This window comes from Passer domesticus, chromosome 8 (assembly GCF_036417665.1).
Source record: "Passer domesticus isolate bPasDom1 chromosome 8, bPasDom1.hap1, whole genome shotgun sequence".
NCBI classification, from domain to species: Eukaryota; Metazoa; Chordata; class Aves; order Passeriformes; family Passeridae; genus Passer; species Passer domesticus.
The window spans coordinates 35,914,902-35,930,507 of record NC_087481.1 but is presented as its reverse complement, the minus strand read 5'-3'; the positions used below and the strand labels follow the sequence as shown (position 1 = coordinate 35,930,507).

General features: G+C 35.7%; 1 protein-coding gene across 19 annotated transcripts in view; it reads right to left on the bottom strand.

Moving 5' to 3' along the window:
• The window catches only part of KCNMA1 (potassium calcium-activated channel subfamily M alpha 1), a 423,584-nt gene that overhangs the window by 299,805 nt on the left and 108,173 nt on the right, over positions 1 to 15,606 (bottom strand). For all 19 annotated transcript variants that reach the window (XM_064430352.1, XM_064430354.1, XM_064430351.1 and 16 more), the window contains exon 2: positions 5,594 to 5,758. In XM_064430352.1, coding sequence (XP_064286422.1) covers positions 5,594 to 5,758 — 165 coding nt within the window. The remainder of the gene's footprint in view (positions 1 to 5,593; positions 5,759 to 15,606) is intronic.

Below are 15,606 nucleotides of genomic sequence, written 5' to 3'. Positions count from 1 at the left end.
CACATAGCTCATGAACAACCTCTCAGAACAGAAAGTTTAATATTAGCATATGTTAATCATAGAATATGCTGAATTGAAGGGATGCATTGCGTCCAACTCCTGGTCCTGCACAGCACACCCTAAGAATCACCACAAAGTATGCATTATTCCTTTAATTACAAGATCCACTGCAATTACAGCAGTTTCCCAAAAATACAAAGTACAGTGAAAATCAGAACTGCTACATCTACATGGAGCACCTACATGCAGAATTTAATAGCGCAGTTTTAAAAACATATGTGCAATAGAAGAATTTTCTCCCAAGACTCTGGTCAGAAGCCCACCCTTCAATCCAGAACAAAAAAGCCTGCAAAAAAAAACCCTTGCTGTTGTCAATAATAAATAAATATTCAGAAAATGCATAACTGGAACTTAAACTAGCTGCTGTTACCATAGAAACGAACAAGACTTACTCAACACTTCCTACTCTATTCCATTATCATTATCTCATGAACTTACATGGAGAACATTGTTCCTATTCCTATGGAAACCCTGGAAATAGCCCCCATCATTGTCACAGATTAAGGCAATCTAGAACTCATCTCTTGGATTTATTTATGTGCCACCAAGGCCTATGAAAGATTAAAAATAACTGAACAGACGAAGTTCTACTCTCAATAGAGATGAGCAGAATCTAAACCATTCCCTATAAACAGGTAGGTAAGTACCAACACTGACAAGCAGTTTATAATCCCTGAACACCTGCAATGGTCAGATCTGTGCAGTTACACTGACACACAAGGTACATTCTCAGCAGTTTGGGCACTGTCTTTTTACAAATGCCCCAGCTCTTTTATCCTTATGTCATTTCTCTTATTGGCCACAATGAGATGAGGAAAAGGGAACTTTTATACAAATGTAATAGTATATACTCTAAAACACATATGTAATTCTTTCCACCTCCAAGAGCTAAAATAACAAAACAAAACAAAAAAGAGGATGGAGGAAAAAATACAAGAGGGATGGGCCACCAACAAAACCACACCATATCACCCAGGGCATGGAACATCTTGTGATTCCTGTGCACAGTCAGATCCAGAAGCTGAGAACGACTTTCCCTTTTCTCCTCTAAGTCCAGAAACCTAGACCACAGCTAAAGGGAACATATGGCACTATTTATTTTTGCCTGAATAGGGTATTCTGTAAGTCCCACCAAACCTTGCATAACTACCTAATAAAAAGTGTAATATCAGAGCAAAACAAATCATTTTATCAAAGAATGCATGTGCTTCACTGCTGCAAAAACTAATGTCATATGTGGACTTGTAAAAGGATTTGAAAGATTAAATCACTGAAGCATGCATTCAATTCCTATTTTTTAGCCAATTAATATATTTTATTCTAAATTAAGTCTTATTCAGATAAACTGCATCGTAAGAACATTACACATGCTTAGGAAAAAAAAAAAATCACAAGAAGATTGGTTACAGGACATTTCCAAGATGAGAGGGGTCCAAATTGAAAGAAAAAAAGAAATTTATGAGAGCTTTGCTTATGCTGGAGAAAATGTATTAAACTTCATATTTGAATTCTGAGATGTTGTATACTTGTGTTTGCTGAAGGTTTCTGTTCCTGCTTTGAAAAATCTAGTGAAATAGCTGATACTGTCAAGAACACTGTCAAAAAATGTATATGTATACCAACCACACATGCTTCTCCAATTTCTTATCTACCAAATTATCCTTTGAGCTCCTATTCTCATTAAAGCAATGAGACAACGGCCACTGTCTTTGGAAACAGGGAGAAACCCCACAATTTCTGTACTGGTAAATTTCACTTCAGCAGCTAGAAAACTATTACTTATCACAAGAGACTGTGGGGATTTTTCCCCCTCAACACTAAAAAAAATATGACTCCTCTCACTCCAAAAAAAACCCCAAAAAACCCAAAAAAACCAAAAACAAAACAAAAATAAAACAAAAAAAACCCAAAACAAAAAAAAAGGCAGCAAGAACAAATCTAGTTGTGAAAAACACTGAAAAAAACCCCTCAAAACTCATAAGCAAGCAAAACCAAAAAACCAAAAAGCATATAAAATACCTACATATATTTCCCAGGAAAATTTACTATAAATACTTATATAATTAAAGATCCACCACTTTTCCCCAAATGAGTAGTGAGGCCCTTCACCATTTTTTAATAGTTTCTCAGAAGCCCAGTCAAGGGTCAAAAGCTTTCCACAGATTGAAGTGTGTCAAATTCAACAATATACATATGACTTTATTCTGTATATCAAACACACTGTCTAATTAAGGGAATATTTTTTTCTTCCCTAAATGATATAATTTCAGGAAGCAAAATCAGTTCATAAACATTTTTAATTTCCTGCATCTTGTGATTAATTATGAATGTGTCTGATTCTTCTTTGAGAAACTCACCTCAGAAATCTGATACTTCCAGCATCTACAGCATTTTACAGCACTTCAAAGTAAATCACTATTTCCCTGAACAGATTTTAGGTAAATTTTTACCTTTTACTGTTATTTACATTTATGCCACTCAACATCAAATGCAGACAAAAGTGCATGGGTTCAATTAGCATGCTCTTAAATGATGTGCTTATACAATTTAACGTGGACACATTTTTAAATCATACGTCAAGTTTCCGTCTACATTGTTTAAGAGCAAAAGACACATTTTCAAAGGTTGTGGCACCAAGAACATTATATTCCAGTCGTGCTTCTCAAAGATAAAGTAAGAGGAAAAAAGGATCTTCTGGCCATAGAACTACAGGCACCATGCTTAGCCAGCTGCACTACTTCAAAACACAAAAACAGTTTATAACTGAAGGACATTCTGCATCGCCTTATACAAGCCTCTTCCTCCAAAGCCTGCCCTTAAGATGAAACTGGGTAGTGTGAATATTTCTTTGTGCCTAAACCACTTATGAAATGTCAGGAATAAAATTTAGCTACTAAAACAGTAATATGGCTATTTCTATTTCAGTACTTTATCATTACAATATTCACATAAACTACTGAAACAATTCAGTATTGGTACAATCTCATGCACATGGCACTTTTGCATCTTCTACAGACATGAATTACAGGCTAGGAAACACTCACTTGACATACTGATATGCAAGTGACAGTGAAATGCTTTGAAAATTCAATAGTTTAACTATTTTAAGTCTCCCATTCTTGTTTCTCACGATGCTCCCAACAACAACAAGGTTCTAATTTCTCCTCTTTGTTTATTCTTTAAACATAATTCTCCATCTAATGAATGGAATGGGAGAAGAGGAGATGACAAATACGGCTAGGTTTTTTCAACATTCATATCAGGTACAAAACCCTTCTTTCCCTCACAACCACCAATTAATTAAATATTTTTAAGAAAACTAGTGTGGAGGAGAGTCATCTCTATCAATGATTTCAGTATTCGTCACTGACTGGATTGAATAATTTCATTAATTGTCTCCAATGACCCAGATTATGAATAATAAGTTACATCCCTTACTTTCCAGCAGCTGGTATGAAACACATGATTTTGTAAGTTAAGTTGGAAAAAAGTATTTTCTGACTTAAAAGTTTTCAAGTAGTTCTATATGGCTATAATGTTGACTATGCCTTCAAGTCTGCATCTGTTGTATAAATAGAAATATTTTATTTCACTAGAGAATTGTACAAATGATCCAATACCAAAGTACAGGTCCAATCTTGTACTACACTACAAACCTATAACCTTTAGACACGTATGTTGTCTTGTATTTTCCATACTGTTGGCCTTTATTTTCTTCACCTGTAGATAGCCATAAAGTTTAAAAATTAAATAGGTAATTATGGAAGCACCCACTATTTAAATATTTGTTTCAATATTCACAAAGCACCTGGACAAACTAATACGATAAATTAGAAAGCTGTTTTGTAAGGTTACTAGGGAAGAAATAAAAGCTAGATCAGACATGTCACTGAATTTGGTAAATGCTATATTAAAAAAATGCACCTTGTTTCCTAAACTGACCAAAATTACCAAAGAGGTTCCATGCATGGCTTCTTATTTCTCAGATGGTTAGGCATATTGATAAACCCAGATGTGCACAATATGTGCTGCTATACCTTGACAAGAACATTAATATACTCAGAAATAACCTAACCCAATGACATTGGCCAGCTGGTCCCTTATAAAATGCAAAGGGAAACACTAAAAAATACCCCAAAGAAATAAATGAAGTCCTCAAACAGTGTTGAGTAAGTTCTCCCACTACACTGAAGTAAAATGTATTTTATATTATGTATATTAGGTTTTGGTCCCAGTTCTTGGTTTGTATCTGTGTTAACATAAAGCCCAGTAAAATCAACACAGGGCAACTTCTGACTGCAGAGGACTCTGGCTTTGATGGATTTCTAGCCTTGATAATTAAATTGGAACTAGAAGCATGACTTCAATTTTTTTTTTTCATTTTTAGTGCTGAAGATGTCAGGAAACATGCAAAATGCCATTTTTTAGAAGACCATGACTAAAAACTGTAAATATGGCAGCAAGGGAACACGTTTTCCAGCTATTGATATGAGTCAGCAACTAACATAAATAAGAGTGAAGAATGGTATTTTTAGGAAAAATAATCAAAATATTCTTCTTGCAGAATCAAACAATACAGTGGCAATTAAATCCCCTCTACTTTTTGCTGCAGAAGACTTGACTAAAAAGCGCAATCTCTTTCCCTCCATTTCCTCCTCCATCCAAATAATTGCTCTGTAGCCCAAAACTGATTCACCATCAAATATTTCTTAACCAAAGTAAACAAACAAGGACACAAATCCTTTTTCAGTTCAACCCAAACTAGTTAAAGTCTCATTGGGATTCTCTGAAGTTTTAAATGGGATTTAAATCACTTTACCTTCTAGTTTATATGTGCATTCTAAAAAGAAAACTAATCCAAATTACATAGGAGACACTTTTTCCTGCAATAAACTCCACAGAAAACCATTGCATTTTAGTATTTGACAATGGTCTAAAGCAATTATGTTTAAATACAGTGAAAAACTAATAAGTTTTTTTCCATTTAAACCACATATTATCATCATCTGTCTCCATTTGGTATGTAACTGTTCACAGGTTTGAAGGATTTCTACACTATTAAAGAAAAATATGAAGAGAGTATAAAATCATTATTAGTCTATGAAATATATCACAAATCTCACTGCATAGGCATTTCAATCTTGTCTTTGCTTTACAATTCTAACCACTCCTCTATTTGTAACACTGGGCTTAATTTCCAAGTTTGCTTCTGTTCTTCCAAACACAATTTTACTTTCAGAAAAAAACAGGTCTATAGTTTTAACACCTAATATGAGATTAACATATTCACTGCTGGTAGTTCAGAATCATAGGGCAAAGTAGTGAAATAGGCTGGAGAGTGGACTGGCAGTCATTTTTGTTACTTGCTATCTCTGCTTGTCTCTTGCAGTGGGAATTAGTCTGCTATTTTGCAGAGAAAATTGGGGCTGACTCAGTGCTGATGCAACAAATCAATCCTCCACTAATGCTGGGACACAGTGCTTCCTAAAAACGTTCTTTAAAATAAAAACATAGAAAATCACAGAAAACTTACAAGTACTCTGCCAGTTAATGTCTGGGCAGATATCATGACTCCTGCCCAATCCTTCACAGACGTCATCCATCCCACTTCTGCTGCCACATTCTCCTCTTTTTCATCTGTTGGTTTGCAGGCTCCATCTGCCTGTGTATCTCCACCACCATTGATCTTCTGGGCCTCCTGCAAAGTAAGTATTTGGGTTGGTTAATGTTTAGCAATTTGACAGTCAAAGTCAGTATATAACTAAGGCAAAGAATAGTAATAAAACCCAGAAACTCTGTCTTCCTGGATCCCTGCTAGGTGAAACTAAGAACCTACTTGGCCACATCTTTAGAAATAAGAGAAATAGAAATATTCTATAAGGTACCAACTAGATAATAATAGTCTCCTTGGCATTACATCTTCAAAACATATACTTAGCACTAATATACAATAAGTTTCTTCATTACAAGCAACATAATTGACAACAGCTCTGTATGCAATTACTGAGTTACATACAAATGAATTTGTCAGACATACACTGAAAGACCTCTTGATGTTTCAGTTCAAAATAATGCATACTAGGTGTGAACATAATTTATGTACAATTTTAATTTCCCATCACTAGAATTAATTATCTGAGTAAACCTTCACTGAGAAGCATGATGTAACAAGACAGCAATTATCAAGTGTGAGAGGGAACAAAATCCATCATAAAGAATCTGCAGGGAGCTGCCATGCTATCAGTGAACCTGTGTTTCAATGAAAGTGTTTAATATATCACAGGAATTACTCTGTCACTAAGTGGTTCTCACAGAAAGAAGAGCTAGAAATTAGAGGATCCTCGGCTGCACCAAGCTCACTGATGAGTAACACGCACTGGAATTCATATCAGTCTCCCATGGATGCTGCAGCAAGGATGTTGTGCTCCATAACTGCCTGCAATGTGCTACAGTCATGGGTGCTGCACAAACATCAAGGGAAACGACAGGAAAAGCCAGCGAGGATTATACAGTGTTTAAATCATACTGCATGCAAAGTATCACTGTGCCATGAGCATGCCTTTGGTGACAGCATAATACTAATGACTTCCTGAATACTTGACAAGCTATGCTAAACAAAAACAGGAGAGGCAGCAATATTCCGTGCTGAAGTCCTGAGCACTAGGTCTGCATTAGTGTTCCAAGCACTCTGCACAGACCAACATCTGAAAGATCTTGCTTATAGATTACTTGTCTGTAGGCCATTAAGCAGGAAATGAATTGCCATTAATCCCCTTTGGAATATCTTTTATACAAGCAAAGATGCTTGATGCTGGTTATGTGATAATTATTACAGTAGAAATACTATCCAGTGATGGTCAAGACCCACAGCTGTGAGATGGCCTCGACTACACAGCTGGACATAAGGGTACAGGCACTTCCTAAGAGTAAAACTGACCTGATAAAGCAATTTCATTGAATCTGCCAGCAAAGAACAGTAGAACAAAGCTAAAAAGGTAACGTGAAGACCAACATTTGTTTTCAGAGAAGCTCAACATTGCAACTTAATTAGCTAATCAGATTCTTTTTTCTCTGTTAGTTTCCCTCCCAGAAAGCAGGCTCAGTGTTCTTACTAGTGATTATGGCAAAGTGTGATGTTACTATATTGATAACAACAAATTATTCAGAGTTACAACAGTAATTCAGAACACTTCCCAAGCAAATAACGCAACAGAAGTTTAAAATTACTTTGTATTTGCATAACTGGACCTCATTCACTGACAAATTTGGACACAGTGAATCAGATGTTTTGCACTCGGCGTTGAAAGATGTATCCTGTGCCGCACACGCACGCATGGAGCACAACCTACAGGAATGAGCTCACTGCAGAGGACAGCAGTGTACAACATGGAATGAGGCGTCCTAGCAGAGCAATGTTAGCGTGGAGCCAACTGCTGACCCAAAGCCATAGAGATCAGATCCGAAGAAATGCCTTCACCACCATTCAAGGTTGTGATTATAAACCAGGAAAGAGAAAATTAGGCTCTACACTCCAAAGAATATTCAAGCTTAGGCAACCTAGGCATATTTTCAAGGCCTCAGAGGTCCTAGGTGCTGTCCCCAGAGTCTCCCCTGACTCAGACGCACTCCGTGGCCCAGGACAGCATGTCAGCCCCATCCAGGGCTCCCACAGCGCTGTCCTTTCCAGCCTTGGTGAGCCCACAGCCAGTTCTCCCTGCCCGAGCCCCAGGCTGCTGTCCCAGGCTGGCCCTGAGGAGGCTCCAGGCCAGGGCCTTGTCCCACCACCCAGCCAGGGCGCTGGGCAGGGCCCCGGCCCACGGGAGCCCCACAGCCCTGACAGCTACAGACTGCTTAAACCATTACACATGCCCTTTCTTTCCCTCTTGCCACCAGTTTCTCTGCCTTTTGTAACTGCTACAGCTTGTCTTTCAGAACTCTAAGCTTCACACCAGATTCTGCTTCATGGTCCTCCTCTGTATTGCACAGTGAGCTTTCATACTCCGCGCAAGTTTATATTGAATTAATTAATGTGGTTTTCATAGTAAAGGAAGTATAATTATCTCTTCCTCTCAGATAAGAAACTGAGGTGATGATTAGGAGCCTAACTCAGTCACTAGAGAAGTCACTGGCAGAGTCAGGATGAAGCCACACTCTTTTTTCATCTTTTCACACAGCAGCCCTTGTTTAAAAGTGCACAGATGCACACCTTGCTAAAAACACTCACAACTACAGACCTTGCCATAGAAAGTTACAGAACTACAGATCACTAAACAAAAAGCTGAATAAAAAAAGTCAATTTTATTGAACTTGTATTAAGGTTAGAAAATTCTTTATTGTATATATGTTCCTTACCCCCAGTCTTCTTGTCAATAGATGTGATTGTTCATAAGATATAAAATAACTTAACATTTCCTAGCACTCAATAAAATAGTAGGCAATTTACTTAATTGAAGGAGAAAGGTAGCTTTTACATTTTGAAAAGGTTTTCATAACCTACAGTTCTTTTGATGTATTGACTTTTGGTTGCCAATAGAATAGAGCAGTAAAACATGACAAACCTATTCAGTATTTGATTCTTCTAAAGGTATTAAAGTCTTTATTACATTTGAATGGCTACATTTCTGTATTTATACTACTTATTTCACCTCCATTAAAATCTCCCACCCATATTATTTCTTAATTAAAGTTTATGTAAAACAATCATCCCCTGCCAAGTATGATTTGGAACAGACTCTCATGATCAGCCTAGCTCCTGCCATTATTGTAGCTATAATTAACATGCAGATTAGTTGCTGTTATATAATATTTGTATTCAGTTGGGATATTTTATATTTTTCATCTACACAGCTAGCTTTTTATCTTACCTAATTGGCAGTTGAGTATTAGGAAAAGTTTATCCCTGAGTTACTATGCAGTTGTGCAGTGATCACTAATGGAGGTTTAAAGGCTGCTTTTTTTCACACTGAACACAAAATTCAGTCCTGTTATTAAGTGTATAGTCTTGTTTCATTGCTATTTCTTCATCTCAAGCATTGAGTAACCAACACCTGAAAAAGGTGCTTAAAATAATAACCTGACAGTGACAATAGTTGCTTAATTATTTACAAGTTCAATATTACAAGTAAGGGATCTTTACCCACTCTTCTTACCAGTTCTCATTATTTTAATTACTTGATGGCAGAAACATGCAGGTAGATTAAGTGAGAAGCAGTATATTGTGAAATACATATTTCCTGAACTTAATGACTAAATGGAAAATAGCATGATGAGGTGTGTACAGGAATCAGTACTCAGTGTTCTACCAATGGTTTGACACAGACCTGGACCAGAAAATTCAATGGTTTGTCTTCTATTTTCAGCAATAAATATTGATTTAGATTACATAAATTCTGGGATTCTTAAAGACAGTCACCTTAAGGAAGAACTCAAAAAGGCAAAATTCACACAAAAACAGTTAACAGTTTTAGAAACATAGTCCTGCCTGTTCAATTTCACCTCTAGAATACCTATACAAATGTAGAACCACTGCATAGACACCTCATCCAACTCAGGACAGCACAAAATAAAATCAGAAAATCATTATGAAGCCTTAAAACATCATCTAAGAATAATCTGTCTTTTTTTAAAGCCCTAAAAAACCACAGGACAACATGAACACAACATGGAAAGTAGTCTCTGATGTATGGTACTGAAAAAACTTGCTAAAATATGTTTTAAAACATATGAAACCGGGAGTCAATGTGAGGGAAAATACCTGGGTTGAAGTGTGATGAAAGAAAAAAAAAAGGATTTGGTAATCTCTTTTATCTAACATCTAACTAGCTGAATATCACACAAAAATCATTAAGTATCACCTGTAATGAGATACAGAGCATTGAGTCATGCCCACATCACTCAAGAGAAAGTAGTATGCACAGTCTAAGCAGATGTTTGAAAACAGTAACACCAATGAGGCAAACACAGTATTGGCCTTTGACTTCCACCTTAGATAACATGAGATGAGAAAGGGCCTGTCAGAATGGCAGCTGCTCCTAGTTTAAAGTATGCAGTAATAATACAGTAAGAAAATATCATTTGGACCAGTTAGGAACAGGCTGCTTAGACAATAATGCCAGCAAATAGGAACTTGATCTCTGTTAACTGCCCTCCAATTAACAGCATTGCATTCCTAGAGCCTGGCATTTTATGAAATGTTTTCTATCACATCAACAACACTATGATAATGGCCATTCATACAAATTAGGAATCTGTATTTACGTTTCTTTCCTTTTCATTCACCTGTTTCCCCAAAGCCACCAAGAGGTGCTATGTGAAGAGAAATAATTTTGCAAGGGACTATTTTTCCTTTCTCTTGGGCAAATGTCTAAAACACTGTTTAAAATTATTAGACTTCTATCAACAATTTAATTTCAAGTGCTTCAACACATTCACTCAGCACTTTGACATCTCCAAATAGGGGTCTTACATTTATCTAAAACCACAATATTATGCTGCATTCTCTGAAGCTGGGCAATGTACAGTGAATCTTAAGACTTCAGGTACCTACTGAATATATTGCCACGGCAGACACCTTCTGTCAGATTAAGTTACCATCCATTGTCTCCATCTTAACAGTTACTAAGTACCAGTTCATCCAGTGCTAAAAACAAGAAAAAAATAAAAACAAACCCCCTCCCCCCACAAAAATTAAAAAAAAAAAAACAAAAAACAAAACAACAAAAAAAACCAACCAGCAAAACACAAAAAAAAAAAAACCCAACAAAAACAAAACCAAACACCCTGCAGCTGTTCACCTGTTCTAGTGCAGTTTAGGAGACACAAGTTTTCACTGGAACATTAATAAAGAAAACAAATGGCAATGTGAGAAATGAACAGTTTTATGGAGACTTTCAAACCTCTTGTAACTCAGACTTGTAGGAGAAAAGAGAAAGCAAAGGCTAAACTAACTAAGTGTGAGGTAAGAGGTACTTCTAAACTGGCCAGTCCACAGCATTTCTTTGCATATTAGTTTACACTGACGTCAGTTATCATACTGTAGCTATGGTTCAACTTGTTTCAAAGGATTAATTATTGATACCCAGACAAACATTATTCTTTTCACTGAATAAAAGAACCAAAATGATCTGTGGAAAACATGGCTGATGAGATAACCCAGCATTTTGCTCTCATAAAATATTCACAAGCCATATAAAATCGTGGTCTGTAACTTTGGAATATTAAGAAAAATAAGTCAAAAATAGAATACAAAGGATTTCTTATTAGTTTAAGACTGAGATGTAATACACTGTTTTCTGCATTCCCAAGGGACTTCTGAGAAGTGCCTTACCAGTCCTTCCTTACAACCAGAACCTTTCTTTCTCTGCTGATCACCAGAAAACCTTTTATCCTCTTCTTGCAGTGACCAGCTTCTCTGCATTTGTGCAAACCTTCAGTAACCCTCACAGATTTCATGTTCTGTGACCTTCATATTTCTGACACAGGTAGCTTGTATAAATTTCCCTTCTCACATCATTGCTTTGACTGACAAAAATTGCTGCAGTAGAGGAATTAATTCTAAAACCTTGACCTGAGAGACAAGAGAAACTAGACTAGTAAAATATAGTGTTCCACCCATGATTCCACAAATAGTACACCAGTCTGTCAAATGAAGGGTTCCTGAGTATGGTTCTCACTTCAGAATATGAAACAGCAGACACCTACATTATCTGAAATCTGAAGAAAGTATAAAAACATGCACTTCAAAGATTAAAAATTTCTACACATTAAAGGAAATGTTATAATGTAACACTTTCATTGATGTGAAACAGTATTCCAAATAACTGAAAAATTGTCTGGCAGATTTCCATAGCTGCCTAAGAATTCAGAGGCATGCTGGATGTCCCTGTTCTGTTATCAAATTTCGAATGCCCTGAGCCACATTGTCTAACCCCTTGATGTCTTCACCCTGTAGCTATAAAACAAGAGCAACAGTTTCTGTTCCATAGGGATCTTAAAGATAAATACATGTAGGATTTTAAGTATCTTGATAATTCACAAAGACAGACAATGCAGGCATAAAGATGTGAAATCACAAAGTAAGACACACTAAAAACCTACTGGTAAAAAGTGTTAGGTTAGTTCTATAAGACAATTAAACATTAAGACAGATGTGTAAAAGAGAAGCAATTAAGAACTCAGGACAACATAGGGAAATGAAGAAGGACAAAGTCACTCCAACTTTTTTTTTCAAACAGACCAACAGTGCTTTTCAAAAACATGATTGGTTCAATTTAGCAGGAGTTTATATCAATAGTTATGTAAGCTTTCACTGTAAGTTAAGAAGTTTGGGTGAAAAATTTCATGGAAATATACTGATAAAAATAGAACTAAGTTTGCTTTTGTAGCTTCTGCTTGTGTATCAGGCCACATTGTTAGAAATAAATTACCTCTGAACTTGTCCTAAGACTATAACAAGTGAACTTACTGTCTGCAATACATAAGTAAACAAAAAAATAGGATAAGTCAATGATGTACAGCTTAAAATTATTCATTGAAAATATTTCACAAAATGACAAACTAATGCCTAAATTTAAATTTATTTTCCTTTTTTTGTAGTTAACAGAGCATTTCTTATTAATTTTCTCTACTAAGACCAAATTATTATCATATTAAAATAGTCTCTGAAGGCCCTTTCAATTACCAAGTAGCAGGCAAGAGGGCAAACAAGCATTACACTTTATTGATGGGGGCACTGAATTTAAATGAAATGACACTTTTCATTATTCTTTGGTCCCTGCACACCACAGAAATATGTCCATTGAGTGAATTAGACAATTACCACATAAGGCATTAGTCTTTAAGTGTATTTTTTGTGGTTCAAGCCTTATATAGAGGTCATTCTTTCAAAATATGTTTTTAAAAGCTCTTTTGTGTAATTTAGCCTTAAATATGATACAAACTAAACTTGGGAAAATATATAAAGCAACTTCAGATGGGACTGAGTTATTAAAAATACAGACAAGGGTTCCTTAACAGAAAAGCACAGAGGACAAAAAGGTGAATGCATTTTCTGTTATCCTCCTCTTTTGTTTCCTCCCACCTAATAGAAGGGAAATCAAAGTAAGCATAGAAATGAAAAAAAAAAATTATAAAGACATTGTCATGAAATGAAAACTGCTGAATTACCTATATCCTATTGAGCGAGAAATATCTGTCACAGATGACAAAATGCTTTCAGTATTTATCCAAAAGTCTGAAAAAGCTTCACAAATGGGAGAAAACAGTCTCAAAAATGAGAAAGAAGTAAGAAACAGTGAGGAAATTGCCTAACTTGTTTATCTTGATTACAGGAAGTACTCTAGTTGATTGCTTGTAATTTTGTTGTTGTTGTTAGCATTAAGTAATATGCAATTCCAAGATTTTCAGTCATTACCTCTTGGCACTTTTTTTTACTGCCATGAAAGAATGAAAGAAAAAGAAATATATTTAATTTTTCCTAATTTTAAGAGAAGTATGACTAGTAAATATTTTCTGATCTACAGTAGCTAGATGATAAGCATAGTTTTCACAAAATAACTATGTGATAGATCCAGCAGTAAGAAAAATAATGAAATAACTACTCACTGCCAGGAATAATCAATTAAGTCATTAAAAAGTTCCAGAAGTAGAAAGTTTATTTCACCAAAAGATATACTCAAGCATCATTCACAAAATAAGGATCAAACTGCTTTGTCAGTGCAGTGATAATTCACAGTATCTTCTCAGTTGTGTTTTTCTCCATCCTGCTCAACCACAGAAGGGAGGTTTGTACCTACCAGCAAACAGGATGTTTTCATTCCCTGCATTAACTTCCCAACCCTCCCTCACTCGTGCTATCAGAGGTATCCAAGAGAAGGAGATGTCTAGACTGAACTGCAGAAGGAAATTCTTCCCCTCTTCTGTGAAATACAGAGTAGCAATGCAGCTACTACCTCTGACTGAAATTCATGTTCAAAATCACATTTCTATTGCCCAAAAATCACAAAGAATCCATGGATTAGGAAAGACAATGCCCAGCTTAAAGGACAAAGCACAAAGTACTATAGCTACTCCAAAACAGGAATTTTGGTCCTTACATAAAAGGAATTAACCATTCATTTCCTTAGCTGAAAGAACAGGTTTTCACCTCAAAAACTTGCTGGCAGGAATTTGAGTACTTCGTTTGACTCAAATCATCCATTTTCACATAAGAGGTATGGACTTAAGCATTTGAGTTTTCTTTATACGTAAAAGAGCAACTTATCAATATTTTATGGGAACATTGGCAATCCTCACTGGGGAGCCTCAAATAGTATTTATTTGCATATACATTTTTATAAATAGATTTATTATTTTTCAGAAGGTTTTAAAGATTACAGCATAAAAGATGAAGGAGAAAGGCAGTGGGACAAAAACAACCTGAGAGACTCACAAATATAACAGGTTGGTAATATCATAAAACACATGTATAACAATAATTTGAAGAATGCCAGAGAAGCATTCTATCATCTTCCAAATTCGATAAAAGAGTCATCTCTAAGGCATTTTTGATTCAAGGGTAGTGCATAACACTTAATGTCATTGTATTACAATCATAAAGGAAAGCACAATGAATTAAAGGCAGCTCTCTGTAGGATATAAAGCCATATCTAAGCCTATCCTGATGCAGGAAAATAAGTTCCAGTATGCAGCACATAAATATTTGAAGAGCAGCAGGTCAGCCAATTAAGTAATTAAAACTATTTACTAGCACACAACAGTTCTCCCTCTGAGATTACAGAGTGTCATGCAGCTTTCAGACTGCAAGAACTTGGTGCAGGGGGGAGTCAGAGAGCACACAAATGTGTAGGAATCCAGAGGAAAAATATACAGCTCTACTTCTCAAAATATTGAAAATGCAGATTTACTTGCCAACTGTTTTAATGATTACTTTAAAATAATTATATTAGACTCAGCATTTCCCTCTAAAAGACCAGTTACATCACGTTGTAAAAAATGTGTGCTATCATTTAATCAAGTAGATGTGACTTGATTTATTACCCACTACTATGGAAACAATTTTGTGTAATGTTAATCTCATTACTCCCTTGCATAAAAGGCATACAAAAGTTTTTAATCTACAAGGAATTTTTTTCTTCTTTCAGGTTGAATTTCTTTTAGGTAGCTTGTATTACTTAGGTTCACTCCCTAGACACTATCTAGCAGCATTCAAATTATCCAATATCAACAGGTGTTGACCTGTAGACTACAAATACAGCACTTGATATGTTTATGGTACAAGGAAATACATATAGTTGTTCCAAATTTACAGATACTGACTGAAATCTGCAGCAGAGAGAAAAAGACTGAAATTTCTGACTTGCATAGTACATCTCCTTAAATTGTTACTTACGCTATATAGAACAAGCTCAGTGAATTCTCTTTGACTTTCTTAACTTCATCACCTTAAATAACAGGAATAACTTAAAGTAGCACAGAGATCATCCCCTGCTCTTGTGTGCAGTGATGCAATGCTAGGAATTGATGCATGACTTTGACATTGAACATTGC